Below are 16,576 nucleotides of genomic sequence, written 5' to 3'. Positions count from 1 at the left end.
TGTGGATGAGGAACCTTATGAGGTTAAACATGATAATCATGGAGCCCAAGGTGGTCCTAGAAAAGGCAGACTTCTGTTGTTGAATAATGTGAGTTTGGTCTTATTCCTCCTATCTATACTTTTATTATTTTGCTTGATAACTGAAATTATTTTCTTTGTTTGTTTTTCAGCGTTCAAAACTGTTCGACGGTTACATTTTTATATTTATAGGGAATTTCAACACACTTTACAAACAGGATCTCATTGAGTTAATAGTTGCTGGAGGTGGTAGTATTAAAGAATCGGATAATCCAGATTATCCATTTGCTGAGCCAAGGGATGCGAAAACTATAATAGTATATTTCGAGATATACAGCAGGTGTCGACCAATTGAAAAGGATTTTGATGTTCTTCCCGACAATTGGCTTTATGAGACAGCGGCTGCTATGTCTTGGATATTGGATGAACATGTTGTTCCTCATACAAAGTTGCTTCAATCTGTTGCTGCTAGTGATTTGCAGCATTTGCTTACTTAATTTGGAGTTGTTTAGACTTATTGTTCTTCTATTTATGGTTTATTTATGATATTTATGATATTTATGGTTTATAACAATACTTAATTTGGATATTTATGATTTATGGTGGTTTATATTACTGAATATTCTTCTATTTATGGTTTATTACTTTTGTTAACAATATCATAACTTATGCTTATTTAGAACAATCCAACATAACTCACGCGTATTGTGTATAATCACGCATATTCTCTTTCTTTGTTTACAACATAACTCAAACAACAAGGAACAATGTTGTTATTCACGCGTTTCATCTAAAACGCGTGAATAAACTCACACATTTTAGATGAAATGCATTCACGCGTTTCATCTAAAACGCGTGAATAAACTCACACATTTTAGATGAAATGCATTCACGCGTTTCATCTAAAATGCGTGAGTTTATTCACGCGTTTTAGATGAAACGCGTGAATTTCAATTCTCGTCTTTCATCGTATATAATATTTTTGTGCCCTAATTTCCACGAATCACTAATTTCCCCTTCTCTCTTCTCTCGCTTTCGCCACTCCGACTCGACCCTCCCCTGAAGAACTCGACCACGAGCAGCTGACGACTACGACGACACCACGAGACCCTCCCCTGAAGAACTCGACCACGAGCAGCAGCAGCTCACCCACTACTCTTCGTTCTCAAAATGGGTATGTTTATTTTATGGTTTTTAGTGATTATGAACACTAGGTTAGTTAAATTATAGTTTAGCTAGGTTGTATTCGAATGAATGTGAATCAATACTATGTTGTTATTCTAGTATTAAGGTTTAGGGTTTGCTTGCTGTCATTGTGTAGCTGATTCACGCGTATTTCACTCACGCTTATTGATTCCCACTCACGCGAATTAAGCTTTGAGGTAGAGTTTACTGGTATGTTTCGTGGAGATACAATGTTCCAAGAATTAACCACAAGTTTGCTTCAATGGACCTATTGGATAGGGAGCTCTTATCCCATTAGATTCATTGAAGCAAACTAATGGTAAAAAGTTGCGGCATTGGATTTCCTGAAACTCTACGAGCAAACTCTCCTCGGTTATGCTAATGTTGTTGAACTTTTTTCAATTCTTGTGATGTTGTTGAACTATTTTCAATTGCAGCTCAAGTACATGTACTTCTTTACTTTGATGGAGAGTGGAAAACTACGGATGATCTTACTCATTTTTCTGCAAAGTCAAACAGCGGTATGATTGTTCCCCAAAATTCTACTTATGCCCAATTAGTTGATCAAATTTATTCTGCTACCGATGTTGACAAATCTAGATATGATTTATTGCTTCAAGTCAAGTATAATGCTCCTGGCATGATTGCCAAATTTTCTTATATAACTGATATAAAAAAAGATGTGGATGTGGAGTTCTTTTTACATGAAGCAGTTTCAGTCCACAATCGCACTCCATTGTGTGTATCCTTAATAGAGAAGTCACTACCAACTCAAGAAAGTGTAGCGGTTCCAGAAATTGATGACCCCGACGTCTTCCCGATGCAGCGTGAGGTTTTCTTTGACAATGACATTGAAGATGAACATTTGCGTCTGAATGTGGGGGATGATGCTGATGATGATTGGGTTCCTATTACCCAACCTAGTAGTTCAGATTGGGTTCCTAGTACCAATCCAAATCCAATCGGTTCTTGGGTTCCTAGTACACAACAAAACAATGTTGTTGTTTGTACTCAACCAAGCTGTAGTGAATGGGTTGCTAGTAATATACCAAGTAGTGAAAATCCTATACATGAGGCAGTAAGTACCGGAATCGGATTGGAAGTCAGTTCTTTGTTTGAGAATAAAAAAGAACTTCAGCTGAGGTTATATAAATATGCCATGACTAATCATTTTGAATTCAAAGTGGTGAAGTCAAAAAAAGAACTTTGGGTTGTGAAATGTTTGGATAATAATTGCAAGTGGAGACTGCGTGCTGTCAGAGTAAATTCCTCGGAAATGTTTGAGATTCGTAAATTCGTAAAAGATCATACGTGTTCAATTGTGACGAGGCAAGAGAATCAAAGGCAAGTACCAGCATGGGTGTTTGGGGAATGCATGAAGAGCAAGTACATGGACCATCACCATGACCACATGCCCAAGAAAATAATGGAAGACATACAGACTACTTATGGAATAAAGTTGTCTTATAATAAGGCTTGGCGGTCTAGAGAAAAGGCCCTAATGGCGGTGCGAGAAACTGTAGAAGATTCTTACGGTAAATTGCCATCATACCTGTACATGTTGGAGAAGAACAATCCGGGTACCATAACAGACATCCAGACGGATGAGCACGGTCATTTCAGGTGTATGTTCATGTCCTTAGGCTGCTCAATTAGGGGTTTCAAAAACTGTTGTCGTCCAGTATTGTGCGTCGATGCCAGTTTTCTTAAGCACAAGGTTGGAGGTCAGCTATTGGTGGCGATAGCATTAGATGCGAATGAACAACTCTATCATGTTGCATTCGGCGTTGTTGATTCGGAGAATAACAACACCTGGACTTATTTCATGCAAAAACTTAGAGATGCAATTGGATTGGTTGATGATCTCGTGTTCGTATCTGATAGACACCCAAGCATCGCCAATGCCTTGTGTGCTGTTTTTCTAGAAGCTGACCACAGTGCATGCACATATCACATCAAGATGAATATTATGGCCAAATTCAAAACCGATCACTGCCACGCCGAGTTTGGTTTGGCTTCTCAAGCATACACAATCTTGAAGTTTAATCAGCATTTTGACAAGATCAATGCTAAGGACCCTCGTATTGTTATGTATTTGGCAGATATTGGGTTTGAGAGATGGAGTCGTGTATTTTTTCCTGGTAAACGATACAATCAAATGACAAGCAATTACGCTGAGAGCTTCAATAGTCAAAGTAGGGAAGCTAGAAAGTATCCCATGTCAATCTTAGCTGATTATTTAAGATTCACATTACAAGATTGGTTTAATAGTCAAAGAGAAAAAGCTTCCAATCACAATGAACGTTTATCTTCTTATTATGAAAAGTTTTTACGTGATCAAGCTGAGAAGGCCAGATTATATAACGTTCATCCAGTTAACCGATTCGAGTTTTATGTCCATGATGGTGAATCTGATTATAAAGTTGACTTGAAAGGAATGAGTTGTAGTTGTAGGGTATTTGATGTATCTGGTCTTCCTTGCACTCATGCCCTGGCTGCTTCCCGTTCCCATAGATTGGATGCCTATGAGTTCTGCTCAAGGTTTAGGGTTTACTTTACTTTATTTGCTATTGAATTTATCTAACTAACTTTATTTCTTACATGTTCAATTGTTATCTTTCAGGTATTACTCAAGTGAAATGTGGATCAATGCTTATGCGGAAACAATATATCCAGTTTGTCATGAAGAGTATTGGGATATTCCAGAACATATCAAGCAACGAGTGTGCCTTAAACTACCTGTTAAGGTTAAGAAAGGGCGACCTCAAACAAAGCGTAAGTCATCCCAAGGTGAAATTCGTAAGGTACCGAGAAGATGTAGCTCATGTGGTGGTCAGGGTCATAACAGGGCAACATGCAAATCAGTAATGCCTGCACCCTCTACTGCAAGAGCTGCAAGAGGATCATCATCTCAGCCGCCATCATCTCAGCCACAAACATGAATATTGTCTATGCAATTTTGAATATTGTCTATGTTTTTTTATTTGAAAGTTGAAAGTTGTATACTGATTGATTGTTGGTTTTCAATTTTAAATATTGTCTATGTTTTTTTATTTGAAAGTTGTACACAGATTGTATAATACATCCAGGTTGGCCATACAGTGACTCACGCATATATATTGCACAATGCTAAACTCACGCATATTGTAATATACGTGAGTCATATTGTAATACGCGTGAGTCATAACTCACGTGTATTACAATATACGTGAGTCATATTGTAATACGCGTGAGTCATAACTAACGTGTATTACAATATGCGTGAGTCATATTGTAATACGCGTGAGTTATGACTCACAAGTATTACAATACACGTGAGTTATATTAGAATATGCGTCAGTCATAAAAGACGCATATTGTAATACGCATGAGTCATAACTCACGCATACGCATATTACTACACATTTTTATAATACCTATTACAACATTATGTCTGTGATGATGATGATAAACAATATTCAGTATTACACAACATCTTACAACAATAATTCAGTATTTACAAAACATGTTAGAACAATAATTCAGTATTCACACATGTTACAACAATAATTCAGTGTTTACAACTTCATGGCTCTAAAATCTGGTGGTACAACCTGACTGCCCACTTTTCTCTATATAATTGCATATTATTTGATATGCAATTTTCTAGACCAAGTTTAGCAGTCAAGTACTCTAAATACATTAATACAAAAACGCCACAGTCCCCACTCCATTCTACTTTTGGTACTTCAAGGTGTGGGATTCTCTGAAATCTAAAAGTTTCATTTCTCATGTTAGGATACCTGGCCATTTCAACTTCAGACATTGCTTTATGAAGGAAGGGCGGCAACATCTCACAAATGGCTTTCATGGATTTTCCAAATTCGTCGTCATTGTAAATTGTCTGATCGCAATCATAAACATCAATTCTCCATTCTTGCAATCGAATAACACACAGTACCCAGTGTAGGTTGTTGAGGTTGAGGGGGAAGTAAATAACATCAACACTACTCCAACTGGGCATATGTTTATCTTCTCTACCCCAGTAGTAGTGGTAAATGATTTCAGCGAAAGTATGGCCAGCTGGTTTTTCTAGATCAACCAAGTCAGCAACAAAATCGTCATAGTATGAAGTAATCAAAGGGCCAAACTGGCAATCTAAGATGGTGAAATCCGCCGGGTACGTCTTAGGGTAGGCGAATGCTCTTGCTCTTAGCAGACAAATTGCGGCATTCATCTCCACATCAGTTAGCCACCTATTTAACCTCAGAATTGTAGTGAAGAATTTAAGGTCTCTAGTGCCATCAGAGAGTTGGATGTCTTTAAATTTAGCCCCTTTCGCAAATTCTTTCTTGAACTCTTTCCTCAGTTTCTCATTACAAGTCGACATAGGATCGACAACAATCGTCTTCTTTCTTGGACGAGGGACGATGTAGGGACTAAGTACAGCTTTCGACGCCGTCCTCTTTCTCTTAAATAGGACGTGGGATGCATCTTCCAGTACCACCACATCCTCATCTATTTGCTTGTCCTCCTTCTTCTCTTCCTTCTTCTGCACAACGAAATGATCGTCCACCTTCTTCTGCACCACCTTCCTGTCCCTCTGCACCCCCTTCCTACCCCTCTGCACAACGAAATCATCGTCCACCTCATCTTCATTATCCTCCACCTTCTCTTCCACCTTCTCTTCCACCTTCTCCTCCACAGCTTCCTCAACATTCCCAGCACCGGATTTCCCATCAACCACATCAGCCTCCTCAACATTCCCAAGGTCTTTCTCCAACAAAAGCTCATCCTACAAAAAACAGAAAAGTCCTCAATTAGTCCAAATGCAAGAAATAGGCAAACTGCAAGAAATGCACCAAATGCAAGAAATGCATACCTCATCTTCATTATCCTCCACCTTCTCTTCCACCTTCTCTTCCACCTGCTCCTCCACAGCTTCCTCAACATTCCCACCATCGGATTTCCCATCAACCACATCAGCCACCTCAACATTCCCAGGGTCTATCTCCAACAAAAGCCCATCCTCGATATTCAATTCACCATCTTCATCTGTCTTCTCCTCCAAAGTCCCAACATTGTCCATCTCCAACAACGGCCCATCCTACAAAAAACGGAAAAGCCTTCAATTAGTCCAAATGCAAGAAATATGCAAAGTGCGATAAATGCACCAAATGCAAGAAATGCACCAAATGCAAGAAATGCATACCTCGATATTCAATTCACCATCTTCATCTGTCTTCTCCTCCACAGGCCCAAGATTGTCCATCTCCAACAACGGCCCATCCTACAAAAAACGGAAAAGCCTTCAATTAGTCCAAATGCAAGAAATGCACCAAATGCAAGAAATTTATACATCGATATTTTTTTCGTTCAACAAATCATGATCTTCATTTTCATTGTCCTCCCCAAGCCCAATATTGTCTTTCTCCAAGAGTCCAACAATTTCTTCCTCCTGTCCATCCTACAAAAAACAGAAAAGTATTCAATTAGTCCAAATGCAAGAAATGCACCAAATGCAAGAAATGCACCAAATGCAAGAAATACATACCTCAACTTCATTCTCCTCCCCAAGCCCAACATTGTCTTTCTCCAAGAGCCCAACAATTTCTTCCTCCTGTCCATCCTACAAAAAACAGAAAAGTCTTCAATTAGTCCAAATGCAAGAAATGCACCAAATGCAAGAAATGCACCAAATGCAAGAAATGCACCAAATGCAAGAAATGCAAGAAATGCAAGAAATACATACCTCAACTTCTTTCTCCTCCACAAGCCCAACATTGTCTTTCTCCAAAATCAGCACAACATTGTCTCCCTTCCCATCCTACAAAAAATAATAAATCCTTTAATTAGACCAAATGCAAGAAATGCCAAATGCACGAAATTTATCATCATTCAAACTCATACCTGAGTGTTCACCTCAAAATCTTCCTCGTCCTTTTCTTCATCATTCTCCTTCTTTTTCTCCCCTTGTGTGGCTGATAATATGCCAAAGTCTTGTTGTAGTTGGTTTAACATCTGTTTAATGATAATTATTTCATTTCTCATTTCAGTTTTGATGAGAATTATTTCGTTTCTCATTTCAGTTTTGAATTCATTTAGCTCCTTCGAAAGTTCATCCAATCTACATCTATCCTGGGGAGTTGTTGTTGTTGGAGTTGGGGGAGAGGATTCTTCGTCTTCGTCTTTTCTACTCGTGGCGCTCTCGATAGAATAAGAGTTGCTGGTGCTGGTGCTGGGGGTAGGGTTGCGGGTTGTTCTTCTCGTGGAAGGTTTGGCTTTGGCTGGAGTAATTTGTCTTTTCTTCCTCATGACAGTTTTTTTATGAGGAACTCCATCGTCAATATCTCCAAATTTCCTCTTTCTGCAGTCAAGATAAAAAAAGACATTATAAACATTACCTCCCATATCTTCAAAGTCATCCCCAGCATATAAGATCTTCTCTTCTTCAGACAATTCCATTTTCTTAACAATCTTGTCTTGCAGGGCAGTGTGAAGATCAGAGGCAGTTCTCTTCCTCTTTGATTTGTACTGTATTATCCTTGGGCAGACAGGCTCTTCCGTTTGAAGCGTCGTTTTAAGTGTAAGATTGGGGACAAACGATTGGATCACCTCATAAGTCCACACTTGTAAGGCTAGTGCGAACCCATATACGGTATAAGAAACATCGACATCTTTGTCTTTGTCTTTGTTCTTCTTCCCCGAGGCGGCATTCTTCTTCTGCAGATATATCTTCCTGTAGCGATCAAGGTCTTTGGTCAAACCCTTCATGGTTGCTCTAAATGACACTTTTCCCCATGGAAAATTGAGGAAGGTGTCGATGTCATCGACCATGCTGAAGAGTTTCATATTTATTATCCTCTTTGGGTCAAGGGCAAAGAGATAATGGGAAACAAGGTATACCAGCCCCAATTTCCATTCTTCTTCCCTATCAGAGTAGGACAGGAATTTTGAATGAAGGTCTTCTATTCTAATAAGTGGAATACGTTTAAAATATTTAAGAACCAAAGTTGGAGATTCTTCAACCTGGTTGAAAATTGTTTGCTCCGCAGGGAATCTCCCAAAATTGAGACTTGTAACCAATGCAAACTCCCTTATCCCGAAGCACAACTCTTCTCCATTCACAAGGAACTTCATCTCCATAGAATTTGAGCTGGACTTCCTAAGGAGCATGTGGTGTATAATCGTTCCTGAGAAATGCAGTAACGGGTGCCCTTTGAATAAGAATCTGAATTGGGTTTCCTCTACCCTTTCAGTTAGATTCATCTTCGCAAACTTGGCCGCAATATTTCCCATATTGGTTTTCCAAGATACCCTCCCAGCAAACTCGGGTATTATAGTGGACTCCATCTACAAAACAAGGAAGAAGATGTGAATAAGCAAATCGAATTAACCATTGAGAAATGCTTGCAAATTTCTTAATACATTAAGGTGCAGTAAAGGTGCAGTAATACATTAAGGTGCAGTAATGGACAGTTTTAAATACATTAAGCATATAATGTGTCATTTCTTAAATCAACAACTCATCATGTCTCATTGACATTCTATTAAACGTAAAGCAGTAAAGCAGAATAAGAATAGACGAAAATTAAGCAGTAAAGCAGCAAAAGTTAAACCCTAAGCCTAACAAACACAAAAATACCATTTCTTCACTAGAACATAACAAACATGGAAATGCCATTTCTTAAACGAGAAATGAATGAATAAACGTGAAATGCATGCATGCAGAATAAGAACATTGATACAATACTCGTCATATACCCTAAAAGCATTTACACACATAAACGAAACCAGAACCAAACCCTAAACCCTAAATACATCAATTTAAATCAATATAAACGGCATAATACACTTCTAAAACCTAACCCTAACCCTTAAAGCCCTAAACTCACCGGAATATGTCGAAGAGACGGCGGAAAAAGACGATGATGTCGAATAGACGGTGGAAAGTCGATGATGTTGGACGAGGAACGATGTTGAGGAACGATGATCTTGATCGATGTTGAAGGAAGTCGGCAGTTGAGAAGACGTGGTTTTGGAAGTCGGAGTGGGAGGGGGAATCGGGGAGGTTTTGTTTTAAATTAGGGCCGAAAAATTATATATAAGACTAAAGACGCGAATTACCATCCACGCGTTTCATCTAAAAACGCGTGAGTTCATCAACGCGTTTTAGATGAAACGCGTGGATGGGAATTCACGTAAATTTAAAAACACGAATTGTCATTCACGCGTTTCATCTAAAACACGTGAATGAAATCACGCGATTTAATCTAAATCGCGTGGATGGTAATTCGCGTCAATGAGCGTAAAATCTGGCGCCGAAAGGGTATTTCTGACATTTCGCAGGGCAAAAGGGCCATTTTTGCCAACATTAGCGGGCGCGGGCCTTTTATGGAATTTCCCATGTTATGGGCCATTTAATCAAATTTCCCGTTTTGTCCGAGGTTTTGCTATACTAAAAATAATTTTTATAATCAATTCATTGCCAAATACATTTAAATAATTTTTTTCACTTCAACCGATAACACAAACATGTATCTCTTTCTTTCCATATAATAAGAAGAAGATTTCCTGATCTGTTGAGGTCGCTGTAAATAGCTTATGAGATATGGATCCACTAGAAGAAAACAATGTCAGCCACAGATCGCCGGCAAAAGGAGACTATTACCTGAAGAATCTGGTACGGAGATCTCTCTCACTAATCCTTGAGCCATTTCAATGGCTGCAAATGCTATCTCGAAGGTTCAATCCCAGCTTTATCTTCGGTATATTCCTCGTCTATGGCCTCAACCAGGAATTTTCGATCTCTTATTTCAAGGTCGCTTCCGATTACTAATGGAAAGACGTGCAGAATGCCCAACCATCTTCCGTTCAGCTTTTCATAGGTCTGCATAACTAATTGATTTAAATTTAATCAACAAGTTAATTCATAGGTCTCTAATTATCATCCATCATATTCATAGGTCTGTATTACATCCCCTTTGTAATGAAGCCGGTGTGGGGTTTACTCACAGATGTGTTTCCGGTAATGGGTTACCGCCGGCGACCTTACTTCTTGTTAGCAGGAGTAGTCGGTACAGCGTCAGCGATTACTGTGGCTTTGGGTGGTAAAGTAACGGCGGTGGTGGCATTGTGTTGCTTGATAGGAGTGAACGCGGCGGTGGCGATGGGGGATGTGATCATAGACGCTTGCGTTGCGAAGAATAGCATTGAAGAGAGAGATTTGACGCCGGATTTACAGAGTCTGTGCTGGTTTTGTGTCTCTGATCGGTTATTTCACAAGTGGCTTCTTTGTCCATTATCTTGGTGCTCAGGTTCTTACATTTCACGCCTTTTTATTTTTTATTATTTTTAATATTTATTGTAATCTCAAAACCATTTTTGAAAAATAAATCGTGACAGGGATCACTAGGGTTGTTGGCAGTCCCATCGGCGTCGTTGATAGGGTTGGGCTTTGTAATGTATGAAGTTAGATCAACGGACATGATGAATTCGCACAAGCAAAAGGTAAGTTTTTGTTTGATCTTGTTTTAAATATTTTATTTATTAATTAAAATATTAAATATCATTATTTATTTATTTTTCGAGAAATAATTGAAAGAGAGAATTTGAGAGAAGGAATGAGAAGAAAACGAATGTGACGGAATTTGATTAGCCAAAAATAACAAAATTTCACTATCTTTTCTCCTCACCTTTTATCATTTTTCTATGTAATATAGTGACATTGCATTACTCAAATTCTTTCCCTATCACTCATCTTATTTTTATTATATTTAAATTTTAAATATTTTAAATATTTTAATTACTTATATTAAACAAATCTAAAATAAATTGTTTTTTTCTCAAATAATATTTTTTAGACAACCTATAAGAACCCTATATCAAACTAGACCTTATTCATAAGCTGATTTTTTATTATTTAACCAAACTAATTAATGTTTCTTTTTTGGCATTTTTTTTCTTTTCTATAAAATAAATAACTTGATGATAAATGTAATTTATTTTTATGGAATATATTATTTTATTGTAATGCGAAAAACATCAATAAAATTGTATTTGGGATGTTAAAAATTGTATAACTACTAAATAAATATTTATTTTCTTTCAAGAAAATTGGACTAAATCCAACCAATAAAATCAAAATTGGTCATTGTAATAACACCTAGGCTTTGTCAGATTATGGTTTTTTTTTTTTTTTTTTTAATAAGATAGAGAAAAATTGAATTATGGTTTGTGATTTTGCGTAAGTAATGATTAGTTTTGTTAAAAAAAATTAAATATATATATATATATAAATAAAATAAAAAAATAATAATTTAAAATAAAATATATTTTAGTATTTTATTTATAAAATGAATAATGTGATTAGTGAGAGTGATTATTGAAAAATTAATTTAATAAAGATTAATATAAAACCTTTAACAAACCAGTCTTAGTAATCAATCACATCTACAAATGTCTTCTCCATCAAAATAAAACATTGAGCCATTCAGATTAGAAAATGATAAAATTGAATAAATTCATCCTATACAATAATAAATCATTAATTTAATTTTTATTTAAAACATTTTAAATATAATAATAGTGAGAATAGACTAATATCCACATTAAAACAAAATAAATCAATAATAATTAAAATATAAATAGAATACATATTCTAATTTTTTATATATATTAATTTATTTGAAAACACTCCGTCCAAATTTGAACTAAAATAACCAAAAATATATTTAAAAATAATTATTTTTATTAAATTTAATATTAAAATATTAATTTAAACTATATAATTTCTAAAAGGATAGAAAGTTAGAAAAATATTAATTAAGTTTTGAGTGAAGTAAAAATATTAAAATTCTTTATCATATAAAATTTTTAATTCATGTAAAATTTGACACATCTATCAAGTTTATTGTTAAAATTTTCAATTTTTTTATTATTTCTTTTATATATTTTTTGACAAGAAACTCCAACTCTAAATTTAGTTACAAATATTTAAAAATTATTTACATAGATAAAAAAAAGTATTATCTCTCTATAAACCCCTTCCCCGAATGAACTCACACATAAAAATTAAAAGTTAGTCCGAGGATTATTTTAATAATACATAAAAAAAAAAAAAAAAAAAATTGATAATTTTGAAAAAGTGATAATTATTTAGAAAAATATATATATGTAGAAGATATTAATATATATAAATAAAATCAAAAATAATAATTTAAAATATAAAATATTTTAATATTTTTGTTAATAAATTAAATGATATAATTAATTAAAGGGAATAAAATAGTGTTTGATTTTGATTAAATTATTAAAACAATTCAAACCGAATAAGACCTTTGAGGATATAAACTAGTTTATTGGCTACTCCTACTCTAGACAAAATTAATTTATTAAAAAAAAAAAAATTTGTATGTCAGCATAACATGGCATAAAATTTCCAAAGAAAAATTTATAATAAGATTAACCAGAATAGGAAAAATGTGAAAACATATATATATATCAACTCTTTTTTTTTTGGTCACAGTACCAATTCAATAAAATCACGATTCTCACCTTAGAGGACTAAACGATAGTCAAATTGATTTAACAAGTGTTATCCGCATCATTTTTTAGTCTTCTTTTTCATATATTATATATTTTAGATAAATACTAACAAACTTTTGAATCATGTGGTGTAGGTTATTACTGTGTTTATATTAGTCCTATTTTAGGTGTTATCTATATTTATGTTTGGCCCATGTCCATAGGTTCTACATGGGGATTTTTAAAAATGTATACTAAATAAATAAAAGTGGCCATGTCGGTTTAGTACTATTATTTTTTAAACACAAATGCTTTGTCATTCCGTTATTTTTTATAGTTTAACCCCATTTTTTAACCACATTTTTTTAAATTATTAACTGTATGAATATGGATTTCTTAACTATAGTATAAGCAATTTATTTGTACGGATTGTTGTGTATGCCACTTCTATTATATACTTTAAAGTTCTCATACTTTAGATAATTAAACTATAATACTTTAAATAATTTTTGAATCTAACAGTGGATATATATATTAACTTTTTTTTTTTTAAAGCAGAGACGGATCTAAGCCCACCCCGTAAAAAATAAAAAGCCCACTTTAACCCTAATTCCTTGAACCGTCCCAGTTTAAAGTATATCAATTATAATTCTCAATTCAAATTGAATTTGTAATCTTTATTCTCTTATACATTCTTCTACTACCTGAAATACTCTAGAGAATTTTATGTGAACAACTCATATGCTATTCTTACCATAATTAATTTTTAAGTTTAAAATTTTAATTTTTATTTAAAACATTTTGAATAAAAAAAAAGGTTATAACAATTATTTATTACTTAAATGGTTTAATATATATATATTTTTTTGTTAAATAACATCAAAACATTCTTTACAATCAAATTTTGTACAAAAACAAAAAATGAACTGTTTTCATACAAACAAAACAAATTAAAATTTTCTATTTATAAAACATATTTTTTAAGTCTTTCACATTATAACATGCTTCATCAATTCTTCCCTTCTTATTCTCTGCTCAAGACAAATGAGTTATGAAATGTCTTTGTAGAAGTCCATTTTGAACTATATTCATCCACATGTCTTCTTATGCTTCGGGTCATTTTCCTAAAACTTTTCACATTTATTTTCCTTCCCAACTCATAGATCAATGAACTAAAGTAACATTTGTAGAGGTTATAAGAAATTATTTTACCATTTATCTTAGAAACAATCAAATTATTGATTTATGATCACTCTTTTGGCTTCCTCATCATTATACATTTGTTGAATCTCTTCCACAACTCAAGTGAGGATGAATTAACACGACAAATTGATTGTTACACTAGCCTGGATAGGGAATAAACTTCACAAGCATATGTTAATTTATGTAATAGATACATGTTTCATGAAATACAGAGTAGAGATAGAGTGGAAGGAGCAATGAGGATCATGGTTAAAACAATGAAATATCCACAAGTTTGGAAGCCTGCACTTTATATGTACCTTTCCTTTGCACTAAACTTTAATACTGATGAAGGACTCTTCTATTGGTATACCAACCCCAATGCTGGTCCAGCTTTCTCTCAGGTTTCCTCTACAATGCCAAATTATATAAATATTCTAATAGGAAACCAAGTTTAAACTTAGAAGCAACTTTTTTTTTTCTTTTGCAGGAATTTGTGGGGATGATTCATTCAGTTGGTGCATTGGCTTCAATATTTGGAGTGGTCATATACCACAAATTCTAAAGGATGTTCCTTTCAGACCCTTAATATTCTTCGCCCAGCTCTTGTATGCCTTAACCGGAATGCTTGATCTTGTTTTCGTTCTAAGATGGAATTTGATCTTCGCAATCCCAAACTCATTCTTCGTGATTGTTGATGAATGTGCCACACGAATAATAGCCAGGGTGAAATGGATGCCCATGATTGTCTTGAGCACCAAAATATGTCCACCTGGTATCGAGGGGATGTTTTTCTCTATACTCGCGTGTATTGATGGACTCGGGATACTCTCTTCCAAATGGGGTGGTGGAGTTGTACTTCATTTCATTCGAATTGATCGAACCAATTTTGTCAACCTTTGGATGGCTATATTGTTAAGGAATGTTATGAGGTTTGTTACTTTAGCTTTTGTATTTCTCATCCCAAATGTTAACCAGATTGACGGAGATCTTTTGCCGAACGATGATCCAATTGTGGTAGCGTTTGAGGAAGATGATGATAGCGATAACTTACAACTTGTTCCATTAAATGACAAAATTGAAGTTTGAGTTATGGAGTAATCGATGTATTATTTTTTGAATATGATATTATTTTTATTCGTTTTTAAATTAAGGTAGGCCAGTTGTATACTCGAGCTATGCCGTGCAAAGAGTTAGCAAGTTAGCATGTTATAAACCGACATGCACAAACTTAATTTAAAAAGGTGGTATGCTTGCACAAATAAATATTATCGATTAGAGGATCCTAGAGATGCTTGTCTCATCCACGGAAAATGGTACATCATTTTATAACTTAGTTTTTTTGGGTTGGAATTTTTATCAGGAAATTGTTACATGAATGTAAGCATTTTCTTAGTTCGGTGAGGATGAACCGGAGATCATTTTCGATGTTGTTCATGAAATACATGTATGGAAAGTTGGCTTCTATTACTTTGACTAAATATAGCAATGGGATTCAATTGTTACCATTAAATTAGCAATGATATGTAATGTAGCTTTGCCAATTTTATCTATATATGACCTTTCTTTTTTTCTTTATTAAATGACTCATAACCATTTAATTAAAACCCAAAAAGGAAAAAGAAAAGAGATTCATGGGTTTTTGAAATAGAGAAAAACAACTCTTTGCCATAATTTCAATGAATCCATCAAACAAAAAATGAGAACCAACCAACATCAAGCATACAATAACCTACGATCAAACCAACAAATAAAAGTCTATCTCGCCTTAAACAAAGAAATTTTCGTGACTCTTAAAATTTGATGGACCAATTTCGAGAAATCTCCCAATTATCCAAATTTGCGGGAATTTTCCTCTATGTGTGAATGAGAGCATTACCGTCAATAACAATTTCGCGCCAAATTTGATCTTCATTTCTTCTTGTTCTTGAAAACACTCTTGCATTCCTTTCCGTCTAAATTTGATAAACAATCACACCAAAGTAGCATCTCATAACATTAACAAAGAACGAATCACTTTTGACCTTCCAAGCATCATCTATTTGATTTGATTCCAATATAAAATTCTACAATCTCATGGCATTAGCAAAATTCACCCAAATTGTATTAGTATAACAACACCCTCCAAAAATATGAGCAATTGTTTCCTCTCCATTCAAAGATAAAACTCAACTAGTACTAAGGATGGACATGAATTTACTTATCATATCCCTTGTCATAAGCCTCCCCTAGAATGCAAGCCAAAGAGTAATCTGATGTCGTGGAATGATCTTGGAAGACCAAACTAATCTATATCCCACTCGACCGTATTCCCCTTTCACGAATAATGTGTCAAGCCAAGCTAGAGTTGAACTTACAACTTGTCTCCATCTTCCATAAGTGTAAATCTGCTCAATCATGAATCCTAATTTGATTTACCAACTCAATATTTCTAACAGATTTGGGAATTCTCCTTAGAAGCGTGTTCTAATCCCAATCAATGATATCATAGACCTTAGCTATTTGACAATCTCTTCTAATTCAGACTCTTTCAAACTCGGACTTAGCTAGAAAATGACTGCCTTTAAACCAAGAATCTGTTATGACTTGAATCTGTAACTAGTGTTTGAGTTCTTGATCTATAGGACCAAGTGAAAATCTTTGATCAAAGTGCAGTGGAAAAGTTATGTAAAGAAGATTTCAAGAT

At 34.7% G+C, this 16,576-nt stretch overlaps 1 protein-coding gene across 1 annotated transcript; it reads left to right on the top strand.

Annotated features, from left to right (window-relative positions):
• The first annotated feature begins 9,761 nt into the window (after positions 1–9,761).
• On the top strand, positions 9,762–15,077 carry LOC124923657 (probable folate-biopterin transporter 6). Its single transcript, XM_047463622.1, is given in 7 exon segments — positions 9,762–10,070; positions 10,149–10,443; positions 10,445–10,499; positions 10,588–10,692; positions 14,124–14,294; positions 14,381–14,447; positions 14,450–15,077. Coding segments are annotated over 7 exon segments (1,500 nt in total). The 5' UTR covers positions 9,762–9,793; the 3' UTR covers positions 14,980–15,077.
• Positions 15,078–16,576: the final 1,499 nt, after the last annotated feature.

The sequence above is a fragment of the Impatiens glandulifera genome, chromosome 2 (assembly GCF_907164915.1).
Source record: "Impatiens glandulifera chromosome 2, dImpGla2.1, whole genome shotgun sequence".
Classification (NCBI taxonomy): Eukaryota; Viridiplantae; Streptophyta; class Magnoliopsida; order Ericales; family Balsaminaceae; genus Impatiens; species Impatiens glandulifera.
The sequence above is the reverse complement of the archived record's forward strand: the minus strand, read 5'-3'. Positions and strand labels throughout refer to the sequence as shown.